This window comes from Heterodontus francisci, chromosome 27 (assembly GCF_036365525.1).
Source record: "Heterodontus francisci isolate sHetFra1 chromosome 27, sHetFra1.hap1, whole genome shotgun sequence".
NCBI lineage: Eukaryota > Metazoa > Chordata > Chondrichthyes > Heterodontiformes > Heterodontidae > Heterodontus > Heterodontus francisci.
Window position 1 is genome coordinate 56,857,507 of NC_090397.1, and position 16,005 is coordinate 56,873,511.

At 44.8% G+C, this 16,005-nt stretch overlaps 2 protein-coding genes across 2 annotated transcripts in view; one reads left to right on the top strand and one right to left on the bottom strand.

Moving 5' to 3' along the window:
* Positions 1–12,186, bottom strand: part of LOC137385031 (carboxypeptidase A1-like) — a 55,078-nt gene extending 42,892 nt beyond the window's left edge. Inside the window, exon 1 of the mRNA XM_068059776.1 lies at positions 12,109–12,186. The gene's annotated coding sequence lies outside the window, so the exon portion shown is untranslated. The remainder of the gene's footprint in view (positions 1–12,108) is intronic.
* Positions 12,187–12,577: 391 nt separating this feature from the next.
* Positions 12,578–16,005, top strand: part of cax1 (cation/H+ exchanger protein 1) — a 62,275-nt gene continuing 58,847 nt past the window's right edge. Inside the window, exon 1 of the mRNA XM_068059420.1 lies at positions 12,578–12,752. Coding sequence (XP_067915521.1) covers positions 12,689–12,752 — 64 coding nt within the window. The 5' untranslated portion in view covers positions 12,578–12,688. The remainder of the gene's footprint in view (positions 12,753–16,005) is intronic.

The following is a 16,005-nucleotide window of genomic DNA, read 5'->3' on the forward strand; positions in this document are numbered from 1 at the left end:
CGTGGGGCTGAGGTCAGCCTTTTCAAGAGTTTGTCTCGAGTTCCCTAAGTAGCTCAGTTTGTTGGTTGACTGTAGCTGAGCTGTACAGACCAGGAAGTTTCTTCCCCCTCCCCCTTCCATTCTATTCCCTGTCTCTGCTGACTTTGCCTGGACTGGCAGCACTTGGTTAGGGCCAGGAACCCCCTACTGGAATTGGGAGCAGGATTTGGACCTACTGCAATTGCTCTCCACTCACCAACACATGCTACCCAGTCTTGTGGGTGAATGGCCACTTGAACAAGTATGAGAGAGCAACTGATGTCTGTGGAGCTTACTTCAGGAGTGGGTGCCCTCAGGGAAGCACATTGAATGGCACTTGATCTCATTCAGAGAGGGCACAGGAATGGGCCAGTGTGGAATATGGAAAAGGGAAAAGTATCTCAAGTGTGATGGAGCACACTCTTCTGAGATTGGGACTGAGGAATGTCCCTGAGGTTTACACCTATCTATGCAGTAGCTGATCGAGAAAAACCTGATGGGGCATCTAATCGAGAGCTTTACTGTACATCTAACTATGTAGTCGCTGAGCCCAGATACCATGATATTTGATTTGGTAGCGATAAGCATTTGTCTAAGATTTCTGCCTCTGTGTTTTTATTAATTGAGATGCTAGTGATTACAGTTGGAGGTGTGGGAATGATTTTGATTTGTGGGTCACTGCAGGTTTAGAGTTTGGAATTCTGTAATCTGGGATCTATCAATGACCCCACCCTACTCCTGTAACTGTGCAACAAATTTGTAATTTGTACATTTTCATACCCTCAGTTTCCTAGTTTTTTTTTGCTCATTGATTTCCCCTCTCATCCAGCATTTGATTCAAACCTGTCCTAAACCTTGCACAGCAAAGGGATATGTTCAGACAGCACTGGACAGAAGAGTAAACAAAAGCCAAACAGTACTGGCTAACAACTGCTCTCCAGCAATCAATGCTGCATTGTTAAACTGGCATGGGAGAAACCATCAGAGTGCTACTGTGGACGAAGACTGGCAATAGCCCTTCCTGGTTGGCTATGGGGTGCTGGATCTGGAACACCGACATTCCAGAAAGAGAATACTCTTATCAAAAAGGATTCTGGCCAATTATTTACAAATACAGTGTGGGATGTCCAGCTCTGGTACTTAAAATATAATTAGATCTTGGAACATCGCCCTTCTTTGCAGTTCCAGCCCTGGCTCTCTCCCAATCACTGCATTCCAACCTTGCTCTTTAGCTACATTGGGTACAAGAGAAAGAACCTAATAACTGGATAAGGATGCACAGCCACTTACACAGTACTTCACTACATAATGTTTTGGGGCCATTGAGATGCCATTCTATACCTTAATCTTTGATAGTACAGTTCTGGGGGAGTAAGGCACCCTCATGTTGTAACCCGTCCACGTGGCTGCTGTTCATGTGCGAATCTTGATTGAGTGTTAGATGTGGACACAGGCTATCCTGATCCTATTCTCTTGTGAGGATTGCTGGATAATTGCGAACAGGAGATTTGGACGATTTTCCCCTTGGGCTAGCTGCAGCAGTGTCTTTGAACTGCAGGAGGTGAGAGTTCAATAGGGATAGATTCATAAAATGGTTACAGCACAGAAGGAGGCCATTTGGCGTGTTGAGCCTGTGCTGGCTTTCCGCAATAGCAATTTAGTTAGTCCTGCAACCCCTGCTCTTTCCCTGTAACCATGTAAATTTTTGTTCCTTCATGTGTTTATCCAATTCCCTTTTGAAAGCCAGGATTGAAACTGCCTCCACCACCTTTTTAGGCAGTGCGTTCTAGATTGTAACCACTTGTTGTGTAAAAATGTTTTTCCTCATGTTACCTCTGGTTCTTTTTGCCAGTCACTTCAAATCTGTGTCCTCTTGTTCTCGACCCTTCTGCCAATGAGAACAGTTTCTCTTTATCTACTCTGTCTAGACCCCTTGTGATTTTGAACACTTCTGTTAAATCTCCTCTCAACCTCCTCTTCTCTAAGAACAACCCCAATCTTCAATCTATCCATGTAACTGGAGTTCCTCATCCCTGGAACTATTCTCGTAAATTTTTTCTGCACCCTTTCTAAAACCTTCACATCATTCCTAAAGTGTGGTGCTCAGAATTGACACCATATTCCATTGAGGCTGAATCAGTCTTTTATAAACGATCATCATTTCTTTGCTTTATAAAGCCCAGGATCTCGTTTGCCTTTTTCATCACTTCCTCAACCTGCCTTGTACCCCCTATATTTTATATTGCTTCTCATTCTTCCTAACAAGATATACCACTTCACACTTATTTTATTTATTTCATTTAGAGATACAGCACTGAAACAGGCCCTTCGGCCCACCGAGTCTGTGCCGACCAACAACCACCCATTTATACTAACCCTACAGTAATCCCATATTCCCTATCACCTCCCTACACTAGGGACAATTTACAACGGCCAATTTACCTATCAACCTGCAAGTCTTTGGCTGTGGGAGGAAACTGGAGCAACCGGTGAAAACCCACACGGTCACAGGGAGAACTTGCAAGCTCCGCACAGACAGTACCCAGAATTGAACCTGGGTCCCTGGAGCTGTGAGGCTGCGGTGCTAACCACTGCCGCTTCTCTAAATTAAATTTCATTTGCCATTTGTCTGTTCATTCCACCAACCTGTCTGTGTCCTCTTGAGGTTTATTGCTATCCTCTGTTGGAAGGTAGTTGAATTCTGGAGTTTGCTTAATTACTTTTTGGGATTATGGTATCTATATAGAAATTCCCCTCCAGTGGTCGGCACAGAATGACAATGTACAGTGTCTGGACAATTTTCAATGGCTTGAATCATTTAATTTTAGTCTATTTCCACCAGTGCTGCACATCACCCAATGGCTGAAACATGGTTTTAAAAAAAACAGTCGCTTGTTATGATGTCCTGACATCGCAAAACACTTTACAATCAAAGGACTACTTTTGGAGTGTAGTCACTATCGTCATGGTAGCTATTTTGTACACGGCATGGTCCAGTGGGCACCAAATCAACCATCAATCTGTTTTATATCTGGCTGAGTAGATATTTAACATCTTAACCAAAAGATAATACCTGTTATTCTTTGGCATTCCCTCGCTACTGTATCAAAGTATACTAACGTTTTTTAGGCTGCATTTGCTGACGATGCAACCACTAGGTGGTGCTGTACTGGCACATGTAGTCTGCGAAGGTAGACAGCTGCCAGGACTAAAGATGGTGCTGCTCGATAATCACAATGGCAAAGTAAACCTATGGCAGCACGCAATGGAAATCGAAAGTACAGCACCTCTGACACTGCTGCACAATTCTAATTGTTTTCAGTGCCATTCCGCTCTGGCAGCTCGCTCCCTGCCCGCTGCCCCCGCTTCCTTCCTGCACTGCGCTGCCCAAAGAAACAAGGCGATGTAGGAGCATGTGGCAGAGAGGAGGGAGGGGGCGTGGCCTCGAGCTAGCGACTGGAGGGATGGAGGAGAGAGCGGCGGGGTAGAGGATGGAGCAGGGGGGGCAGTGGAGCTGACCAGGTGCATTGCATGATGATGTACAGAAGCCCGTCTGCGCATGTGCGCATCTTGGCGCAGCCTGATGATGTCAACGGCCAGCTGTGTTGTCAGGAATCACTTTTTTTAATCATTCATGGGATGTGGGCGTCGCTAGCCAGGCCAGCATTTATTGCCCATCCCTAATTGCCCTTGAGAAGGTGGTGGTGAGCTGCCTTCTTGAACTGCTGCAGTCCATGTCGGGTAGGTATACCCACAGTGCTGTTAGGAAGAGAGTTCCAGGATTTTGACCCAGTGACAGTGAAGGAACGGCGATATAGTTCCAGATCTGGATGGTGTGTGACTTGGAGGGCAACTTGCAGGTGGTGTTCCCATGCATTTGCGGCCCTTGTCCTTCTAGTTGGTAGAGGATCGCGGTTGTGTTTCAGTCTAGTAGGGTTTGAGCCCACAAGCTACTGCCAGTGGGGCAGGAGTGCCACTAACAGCCAAGTTGGCACATCCTCAAGAGAGAGTGAGAAAATGGGGATAAGGGGATCTTAGCTGGAAAGAATAAAACTACCAGAATGAGGCTGGGAACCATCTGTACTAGAAATGGCCATTAAAAGACAAACCTGTGGGTAACAAATGACCACTCATTAAAGGTGCACAGCCAGTGTGAGGTGGCTATAGGGAAAGCCAGTAAGGCAACTGTGCCCCAATTAAATCCATTTGCACCATAACACAAAACAACAATATAAGGTTCAGGTAAATTTGAACTTGAGAGCAAAGCACCTGGTTTTGATCCCACCACATGGTAAAGGAAATCAAAAATATCTAGAGCTCGTTTTTTACAAGGAGACCTCTCTTGAGTGGTTTACAGGGCAGTCAATCGTGAATGGCCACCAAGCAAGGGTGGAGAACGGAAAGGTGTCAACAGAAGGCAAAAACACGGTTAAAAAGGAAGCTCTTCAAGAGGTTTCTGAAGGCGGGGAGAAATCTAGGAAGGCAGAGCTGCTAAGGAGAGATTTCTGGGGGAGGGGCAAGTAAGACCTGCTGATGGGAGAGTGGGGACCAAGATGTGGGCTATTGGAGGGATATAGGGCTGCAGGAGATTGAGATTAGGAAGGGGTAAGGCCCTAGGGGAATATGGAAGTATGGACAGGAACCTTAAAGTCGACATTCTGAGGTTTATTTTGGTGATCTAATTGAAGTGTTTAAAACAATTTGATAACTGCAAGGATGCTATTGTCTCTGCTGGCAGCGAGTTCTTGTGATCTAGAATGCATGGCCTGAAAGGGCAATGGAAGCAGATTCAATGGCACAGATTTTGTGATGGTAATGTCAGCATTTGCCATCATTATTCCACAAAACTTACAGCAACTTCAGGAGTCTGCACGTGCACAGAATAATGCAGAAATGAAGAAGTAGCTGTCAGTGATTCTACGCTTCTCCAGAGGGAGCACAGTTGAGGTCTCTTTCCCCTCTCCCAGACTGTAATCATTGGGAAATCTAGGAATTGAGGACTTCCACTCTTAGGCAGATAGTCTCACTGTAAAGACTCATGAAAAAGTTAACCCTTGTTGAATGAGGTATTATTTTTTAATGGTGTACTAACATTGAATTACTGCTAAACATCCTCAGTGGCCCTAATAAGATTTTATATTTGTGGAATGTCAAATTTACCCATTATGATAAATTCCACATACTTTAAATAATTTTCTGGAACCGTTTGTTTATATTTTAGCTTATATCGTAACCTAATCATAGATTTCATTAACTGAAAATTTATTTTAAAATTTAAGGATAAGGCACTTTTATGGTTATGCTGCCTATCTGAATACTTAAATGTGATTTAGCTGCTTACCCTGCCTTGCAAACCCAGCCCTGTCGACCCTGCAAAGTCCTCCTTACTAACATCTGGGGACTTGTGCCACAGTTGGGAGAGCTGTCCCACAGATTAGTCAAGCAACAGCCTGACATCGTGATACTCATGGAATCATACCTTACAGACAATGTCCCAGACACTGCCATCACTAAACCTAGGTATGTCCTGTCCCACTGGCAGGACAGACCCAGCAGAGGTGGCAGCACAGTGGTGTACAGGAGGGAGGGAGTTGCCCTGGGAGTCCTGAACATCGACTCCGGACCCCATGAAGTCTCATGGCATCAGGTCAAACATGGGCAAAGAGACCTCCCACTGATTACCACCTACCGCCCTCCTTCAGCTGATGAGTCAGTACTCCTCCATGTTGAACACCACTTGGAGGAAGCACTGAGGGTAGCAAGGGCGCAGAATGTACTCTTGGTGGGGGATTTCAATGTCCATCACCAAGAGTGGCTCGGTAGCACCACTGCTGGCCGAGTCCTAAAGGACATAGCTGCTAGACTGGGTCTGCGGCAGGTGGTGAGGGAATCAACAAGAGGGAAAAACATACTTGACCTAGTCCTCACCAATCTGCCTGCCGCAGATGCATCTGTCCATGACAGTATTGGTAGGAGTGACCACCGCACAGTCCTTGTGGAGATGAAGTCCCGCCTTCACATTGAGGATACCGTCCATCGTGTTGTGTGGCACTGTCACCGTGCTAAATGGGATAGATTTTGAACAGATCTAGCAATGCAAAACTGGGCATCCATGAGGTGCTGTGGGTCATCAGCAGGAGCAGAATTGTACTCAACCACAATCTGTAACCTCATGGCCTGGCGTATTCCCCCACGCTACCAATACCATCAAGCCAGGAGACCAACCTTGGTTCAATGAAGTGTCCAGGAGGGCATGCCAGAAGCAGCACCAGGCCTACCTCAAAATGAGGTGTCAACCTGGTGAAGCTACAACAGAGGACTACTTGCGTGCCAAAATGCGTAAGTAGCATGCAATAGAGAGAGCTAAGTGATCCCAGAACCAATGGGTCAGATCTAAGTTCTGCAGTCCTGCCACATCCAGCCGTGAATGGTGGTGGACAATTAAACAACTAATTGGAGGAGGAGGCTCCATAAATATCCCCATCCTCAATGATGGGGGAGCCCAGCACATCAGTGCGAAAGATAAGGCAGAAGCATTTGCAACAATCTTCAGCCAGGAGTGCTGAATTGATGATCCATCTCAACCTCCTCCTGAAGTCTCCAGCATCACAGATGCCAGACTTCAGCCAATTCGATTCACTCCTGTGATATCAAGAAACGGCTGAAGGCACTGATACTGCAAAGGCTATGGCCCTGACGATATTCCGGCAATAGTACTGAAGACCTGTGCTTCAGAACTTGCTGCACCCCTAGCCAAGCTGTTCATCTACCCAGCAATGTGGAAAATTGCCTAGGTATGTCCTGTGCACAAAAAGCAGGACAAATCCAACCCAGCCAATTATCACCCCATCAGTCTACTCTCAATCTCCAGTAAAGTGATGGAAGGTGCCATCAACAGTGCCATCAAGCAGCACTTGCTTAGCAATGACCTGCTCACTGATGCTCAGTTTGGGTTCCGCCAGGGCCACTCAGCTCCTGACCTCATCACAGCCTCATCAAACATGGACAAAAGAGCTAAACTCGAGAGGTGGGGTGAGAGTGACTGCCCTTGACATCAAGGCAGCATTTGACCGTGTATGGCATCAAGTAGCCCTCGCAAAATTGGAGTCAATGGGATTCAGGGGGGAAACTCTCTGCTGGTTAGAGTCATACCTAGCGCAAAGGAAGATGGTTGTGGTTGTTGGCGGTCAATCATCTCAGCTCCAGGACATTACTGCAGGAGTTCCTCAGGGTAGTGTCCTAGGCACAACCATCTTCAGCTGCTTCATCAATGACCTTCCTTCAATCATAAGGTCAGAAGTGGGGATGTTTGCTGATGATTGCACAATGTTCAGCACCATTCGCGACTCCTCAGATACTGAAGCAGTCCGTGTAGAAATGCAGCAAGACCTGGACAATATCCAGGCTTGGGCTGATAGGTGGCAAGTAACATTCGCACCACACAAGTACCAGGCAATGACCATCTCCAACAAGAGAGAATATAACCATCTCCCCTTGACATTCAATGGCATTACCATCGCTGAATCCCCCACTATCAACGTCCTAGGGGCTACCATTGACCAGAAACTGAACTGTAGTAGCCATATAAATACCATGGCTACAACAGCAGGTCAGAGGCTTGGAATCCTGCGGCGAGTAACTCATCTCCTGACTCCCCAAAGCCTGTCCACCATCTTTAAGGCACGGGTCAAGAGTGTGATGGAATACTCTCCACTTGCCTGGATGGGTGCAGCTCCAACAACACTCAAGAAGCTCGACACCATCCAGGACAAAGCAGCCCACTTGATTGGCACCCCATCCACAAACATTCACTCCCTCCACCACTGACGCACAGTGGCAGCAGTGTGTACCATCTACAAAAGATGCACTGCAGCAACACACCAAGGCTCCTTAGACAGCACCTTCCAAACCCGCGACCTCTACCAACTGGAAGGACAAGGGCAGCAAATGCATGGGAACACCACCACCTGCAAATTCCCCTCCAAGCCACACACCATCCTGATTTGCAACTATATCACCGTTCCTTCACTGTAGCTGGGTCAAAATCCTGGAACTCCCTTCCTCATGCACCATGGGTGTACCTATCTCACATGGACTGCAGCGGTTCAAGAAGGCAGCTCACCACCACCTTCTCAAGGGCAAGTAGGGATGGGCAATAAATGCTGGCCTAGCCAGCGACGCCCACATCCCATGAATTTTTTGAATTAAAAAAAATCTATGTGGGCAGCATTCTTCAAGGTCAGTAGCAAGTGCAATTGCTTCACGACTGACCTGGAAAATCTGGGTCAATACTAACTTTCAAAAGGGAATTGGATATATAGTTGAAAAGGAAACATATGCAAGGCTGTGGCAATGAGCTGGAAAGTGGAACTTCTTGGATAGCTCTTTCAAGCAGCAGATACGATGGATTGAATTGGCTCCTGTGCTGTAGGATTCTATGATGTTTTCCATAGGCAATCCCATTCTAAATATGGACACAGGAATACATAATGAATAAATTAACAAGAAGTGCCTAGATATCTAAGATTGTTAAAATACAGGGTGTCATAATAAGATCATAAGAACTAGGAGCAGGAGTAGGCCGTCCGGCCCCTCGAGCCTGCTCCGCCATTCAATAAGATCATGGCTGATCTTTTCGTGGACTCAGATCCACTTACCCGCGCTCTCACCGTATCCCTTAATTCCTTTATTGTTCAAAAAGATATCTACCTTAGCTTTAAAAACGTTTACTGAAGAAGCGTCAACTACTTCACTGGGCAAGGAATTCCATAGATTAACAACCCTCTGGGTGAAGAAGTTCCTTCTTAATTCAGTCTTAAATCTGCTCTCTCTAATCTTGAGGCTATGCCCTCTTGTCCTAGCTTCACCTGCCAGTGGAAACATCCTCTCTACTTGTATCTTATCTATTCCCTTCATAATTTTATATGTTTCTATAAGATCCCCCCTCAATCTTCTGAATTCCAATGAATATAATCCCAATCTACTCAGTCTCTCCTCATAAGCCAACCCCCTCAACTCCGGAATCAACCTAGTGAACCTCCTCTGCACCCTCTCCAGTGCCAGTACATCCTTTCTCAAGTAAGGAGACCAAAACTGCAGACAGTACTCCAGGTGCGGCCTCACCAGTACCTCATACAGCTGCAACATAACCTCTCTGCTTTTAAACTCAATCCCTTTAGCAATGAAGGACAAAATTCCATTTGCCTTCCTAATTACTTGCTGTACCTGCAGACCAACCTTCTGCGATTCATGCACAAGGACACCTAGGTCCCTCTGCATAGCAGCATGCTGCAACATTTTACCATTCAAGTAATAATCCTTTTTACTGTTACTCCTACCGAAATGAATGACTTCACATTTATTAACATTGTATTCCATCTGCCAGACCTTTGCCCACTCACTCAATGTATCTATGTTCCTCTGCAAAGTTTCACAGTCATCTGCACACTTTGCTCTGCCACTCATCTTAGTGTCATCTGCAAACTTTGACACCCTACACGTGGTCCCCAACTCCAAATCGTCTATATAAATTGTAAATAATTGCGGTCCCAACACCGATCCCTGAGGCACACCACTAGTGACTGATTGCCAACCAGAATAGCACTCATTTATCCCCACTCTCTGCTTCCTGTTTGTTAGTCAACCAATCCTCTATCCATGCTAATACTTTCCCCCTAACACCATGCATCCTTATCTTATGCAGCAGCCTCTTGTGCGGCACCTTGTCGAAGGCCTTTTAGAAATCTAAGTACACCACATCCACTGGGTCCCCATTGTCCACCTTGCTCGTAATGTCATCATAGAATTCCAAAAGATTTGTCAAGCATGACCTGCCCTTCATGAACCCATGCTGCGTCTGCCCAACGGGACAATTTCTATCGAGATGCCCTGCTATTTCTTCCTTGATAATAGACTCAAGCATCTTCCTCACTACAGAGGTTAAGCTAATTCCCCATCTTTTGTCTACCTCCCTTTTTAAACAGTGGCGTCACATCTACTGTTTTCCAATCTGCTGGGACTACCCCAGAGTCCAGCGAATTTTGGAAAATTACTGCCAGTGCACCTGCTATTTCTCCCGCCATCTCTTTTAGTACCCTGGGATGCATTCCATCAGGGCCAGGAGACTTATCAATCCTTAGCTCCATTAGCTTGCCCAACACTACCTCTTCTGTAATAATGATTGTTTCCAGGTCCTCACCTACGTTCGTCTCTTTGTCAATTACTGGCATGTTATTAATGTCCTCCACTGTGAAGACCGATACAAAATACCTGTTCAATGCCTCGGCCATTTCATCATATCCCATAACTAAATTCCCCTTCTCATCCTCTAAAGGACCAACGTTTACTTTAGCCACTCTTTTTCGTTTTATATATTTATAGAAACTTTTGCTATCTGTCTTTATATTCTGTGCTAGTTTTTTCTCATGTTCTATCTTACTTTTCTTTATAGCTCTTTTTGTGGCTTTCTGTTGACCTTTAAAATTTTCCCAATCTTCTAGTTTCATGCTGTTTTTGGCCACTTTGTATGCGTTCTCTTTCAATTTGATAGCCTCCCTTATTTCCTTAGACACTCATGGCAGATTACCCCTTTTCTTCCAGTCCTTCCTTTTCACTGAATATACTTTTGCTGAGCACTTTGAAAAATTGCTTTGAAAGTCCTCCACTGCTCGTCAACTGTCCCACCACAAAATCTTTGTTTCCAGCCTACTTTAGCCAAGTCCTCCCTCATTCTATTGTAGTCCCCCTTGTTCAAGCGCAGGACCTTGGTATTGGATTTTATCTTCACACTCTCCATCTGTATTCTAAATTCAACCATACTGTGATCACTCCTTCCAAGAGGATCCCTAACTATGAGGTCATTAATTATTCCTGTCTCATTACACAGGACTAGATCTAGGATAGCTTGCTCCCTCGTCGGTTCCAATACATACTGTTCAAGAAAACTATCACGGATACACTCAACGAACTCCTCCTCAAGGCTACCGTGACTGAGCTGGTTCGACCAATCTACATGTAGATTAAAATCCCCCATGATAACTGCCGTACCATTTTTACAGGGATTAGTTATTTCTTTGTTTATTGCCTGCCCCAATGTGATGTTATTATTTGGTGGCCTATAGACTACGCCTATCAATGACTTTTTCTTCTTAGAGTTTCTAATTTCCACCCAAACGGATTCAACCTCATTCTCCATAGAACCTATATCATCTCTCAGCACCGCCCTGATGTTGTCCTTGAATATCAGAGTTACACCACCTCCCTTACCTACCTGTCTGTCCTTCCGAATAGTCTGGTACCCCTGGATATTTAACTCCCAGACGGTCGCCCACCTCCTCCTGGAATGTGTTTTTGCAAAGCAGGTGTGGAAAGAGATGCAGTGGTTTTTGTCGAGGTTCATCCCAAGCAGCTCGGTAACACAGGAGTCTGTGCTCTACGGGCTGTTCCCAGGGACGCACACCGAGAGAAACATCAACTGCTGCTGGAGGACTATCAATTCGGTGAAAGACGCCCTTTGGTCTGCCCGAAACTTGCTGGTCTTCCAGCGCAAAGAGTTGTCCACCACCGAATGTTGCAGACTGGCACATTCCAAGGTCCAGGACTACGTGCTGAGGGACGCACTAAAGCTTGGGGCAGCCGCAGCAAAGGCTCAATGGGGAAAGACCACAGTGTAAGGTCCCCGCACCAAGCTGAACTGAGGGGCTGCATCCATGGGAAACCCCTCGAACTGTATCGTTAATATTTTCATTTGCTGTAAATGTAAAACTGTAATTGGCATGACAATAGTGAAATGGAAGGGTTGTGAAGAAACTCATGATAGTATAGAAGGAAACTGATCTCCCTTGCAATGTTTGTATTTTTTGGTGCTGTTTGAAACTGTTTGGCAATGTAATTTTTACAGATTGTTATGAATAAAGTATATTTTGGAAATTTAAAAAAAATTTAACTCCCAGTCGTGACCAACCTGTCACCATGTCTCCGTAATGGCTACCAAATCATATTCACTCGCGATGATTTGTGCCGTTAACTCATCAACCTTGTTACGAATGCTACGAGCATTCCGGTAAAGTGCCTTTATGCTAGCTTTCTTACCCTCATGATTTCCAACATCTCTAATTATTCTTTTCCGCTTGCATGCAATAAAATAAAGCATGCTCATTCGATTCTTCTCCTTTCGCCGAAAGAAAACACATCCTCCCAAGTCTGCTGCTGATCCACCTGCAGTGCCTTTCCCAGCACTTCATTTCAGATTTTCAGCTTTCCCAATTATCTTTTTATTGATTGCAACAAAGAAAGTTTAGCCAAATACATTTTTTTCTTGTTTTTCGGGGTGTTTTAACAATTTCGAGGTGCAAAGGAGTCCTCCAAATTGTAATCACAGCAACAACAACTCCGGAAACATCCTGGGTCGGGAACTTGTAGTCTCTTTGACTCTCTCGGAAAGAGAGTTGGACGACTACAGCTCCCAGAAAGCACCGCGGGGGGTAGCAGTGGACTACAACTCCCAAAGGCCATTGAGAGGAGCGACACATGCGCAGTGCTGATAAAAGAGGAGGTGGGAGGGGAGAGCGGTTGAGTGATCAGCAGGTGTTGAGGGAGGTTGTCCTCTGAGCCGGGCTTACAGACCACTACCACTACCACCACCAGCACCAGCACCAGCTGCTGTCCAGTCATGTCGGAAATCGAGCAGGAGCCGGAGGTGGGCATGCGGAGACGGAGTACCCAGGACGCATTGAGTAAGGAGCCTCTTTAAAACATTGTGTCGCCGGCTTAACTCGTTCTCCTCAGCCGGCGCTTCCCATGGCGTCTGGGCGCTGACAGCAGTTCCTCAACCCCATTCAAAGCTGCTGGGGCCTTAGGGCGCTGTGAGAATGACAACCGCTTGTGTGCAGATTTTTCAAACTATATATATATATATATATATAATTTTTTTTTAATTAAAAGATTGTAATTAACACATTTCACTGAGAGTTGTTGGGAGCTGGACCTGAAAAAGGTAGTGGAGGCTGGTTGCATGACTAACTTCCAAAGGGAATTGGACAGCTGCTTGAGGGTGAGGAACTCACAGGGTTATGGATAAAAAGCAAAGATGTGGGAGTAGGCACGACTGCATGTTCAAAGAGCCAGCGCAGGCAAGAAGGGCTGAATGGTCTCCTTTGCTGTAAGTTTCTATAGTTCTGTGAATAAAATTCTTAATTTAAGAACAGGGTCCATAAGCCAGAGCGGCTGCAGATTTTAAGAGAATTGGGTGGAGGAGGTGGAGAAAAAAATATCTTCATACGGTGATCTGGAATGTACTGCGTGAATGGCTGAAGGAAGCAGATTCAATAAGTAACTTTCAAAAAGGAATTGGATGAATATTGAAGGGGGAAATTTACAGCGCTGTAGGGAAAGAGCAGGGAAGTGGGACTAATTGTAGCTCTACCAGAGAGCTGGCACAACCATGATGTGCCAAATGACCACCCCCTGTGTTATATGATTCTGTAATATGCTCTTCATTGTAATTGTGTTTAATGTTAATCCCCATCCTTCCACTTGTTTTCTGTCCCTGACACAGTGAGTTATGTGACCATATAACTAACTGCTTAATATGAAATTTAATATCTTTAAGCTGCTGCATGTGGTTTTATTTAGCTGGTTTAGATTTTAGATTAGATTAGAGATACAGCACTGAAACAGGCCCTTCGGCCCACCGAGTCTGTGCTGACCATCAACCACCCATTTATACTAATCCTACACTAATCCCATATTCCTACCACATCCCCACCTGTCCCTATATTTCCCTACCACCTACCTATACTAGGGGCAATTTATAATGGCCAATTTACCTATCAACCTGCAAGTCTTTTGGCTTGTGGGAGGAAACCGGAGCACCTGGAGGAAACCCACGCAGACACAGGGAGAACTTGCAAACTCCACACAGGCAGTACCCAGAATCGAACCCGGGTCCCTGGAGCTGTGAGGCTGTGGTGCTAACCACTGTGCTGCCCCAATACCAATAGGCTAATGAAACTGGGACAGACTGAGCAGTCTTGGCCTGTTTCATTCTGGCATTTCAATGCTTTTGGAGACAAAATGTGGATTTTTTTTTTGGTGGGGGAGGGTGGTTGTAAATACAATCATTCATTTTTTCTGGTTGATTTATCGGTTGTTGCTGTGTATGAATGCTGTTTGAGTCAATACTTTGTAATATGCACAATATGCAAATATGCTGCTGGTTTTTGGCTGATTTCAGTTGCTTCTATCACTACCACTTCATCCTGTGTTGCATAACTTGAATGCTTTTTTGCAGCCATGATGCAAGTTTAGGAGTTCTGAATATGTAAATGAACTCCCCGCCACCACTCTTGGGCAGATGTACCCTGAGTGCTTTGCTTACCTGCTGTTTGATTCCACTGAAATCTTAGTGATATTACTGCATTAATATCTGTTGCACTTTGATCCCTCCCTCCATATTAATCATAGTGTTGTTGATTGACAGTGTTTGGGCTGCATGTCTTGTGGAGTAGAAGTCACCCCTGTCGAAACTCGGCCTGTATTCTCTGGAGTTTTGAAGAATGAGAGGTGATCTCATTGAAACTTAAACATTTTTACAGGGTGGATGTGGATAGGATGTTTCCTCTGGTTGGTGAGTCTACAACCAGGGGATGCAGTCTCAGAATAAAGGGCAGGCCATTTAAGACTGAGATTAGGAGGAATTTCTTTACTCAGAGGGTGGTGAATCTTTGGAATTCTCTACCTCAGGGCTGTGGAGGCTCAATCATTGAGCATATTCGAGATAGAAATCGATTTATATTTCTGGGTGCTAATGACATCATGGGATATGGGGAAAGTGGGGGGAAAAATGGCTTAGAGGTAGATGATCAGCCATGATCTGTTTGAAAGGCGGAGCAGGCTCGATGGGTTGAATGGTCTACTCCTGTTTCCTATGTTCCTAACGGCGGTGTACATTGGCTCCTGGTCCACCAACTCTTCAAATTTAAGTTTTCATTCCGATGTTCAAATCCCTCCATCCTTTGCACCCTCCCTTGCTTTGTAACCTTCTATAATCCTTTGACAATTCTGCATTTTTTCCAGTTCTGACCTCTTGCAAATCCCTGGCTTCCTTCACCCCACTATTGGCGGCCATGCCTTCAACTGTCTAGGTCCTGAGGTCTGGAATTACCTTCCTCGTTTGAAGACACTCCTCAAAACTGACTACTTTGATCAACCTTATCTAATGTGTCCTCCTTCAGCTTGGTGTGAATTTTTTCTGATTATGCTCCCCTGAAGTACCTTGAAATGTTTTGCTACATTAAGGCATTATATGAATACAAATTGAGGAATGAGGTTCAGCTGTTGTCAGCCTGTTTATCTTGATATGAAGGGGCCCCATCACTGTCTCTGAAATAACTTTACAATTACAATTTGGGGAGAACTATTTTTGTTTATAAATTGACTTGTGTTAATGCATACTGTGAATAGGAGCAGCAAGTAGTGTCGCTAGTTGTAGTTTGGGAGATTTATTTGCTTAAATTTAATGTTTTATGCTTCTGCTTGAGAAATCTTTAAAATTCTTCCTGTAATATACAGGTGGAATAGAATCTATAAAGTTGTATCCAGGTGCCTAATACACAAGTACCTGTATTTTAAAAAGGTCTGAAAAGTAGTATGAGAAAGTGGCTAAGTGTTGCACTGGACTATATTCAGAACAAAATAGAATAAATTCACAGTGCAGTCACTTCAGTACAAAGGGTTTTCAAAAAAATAGATAAATTGGGAAGTAGAGTTTAGGTGGAACCAATTTTTAAATTAAAAAGCAGAAAGAGGTTTTTGAAGTCTTGTAGGTGAATGAGTTGGAAATTTTTTTTCATGAGGTTGTGGAATCTGGCAGGAGAGAGAATGAAAGAATGATGTGTTCAATGATAGAAGAAATGAGATTGTGTGGAGAACAGACAATTCTGTTGACAATAATATTTTCTTCTGTCTTGTCTGGGAGTTCACGTGGTG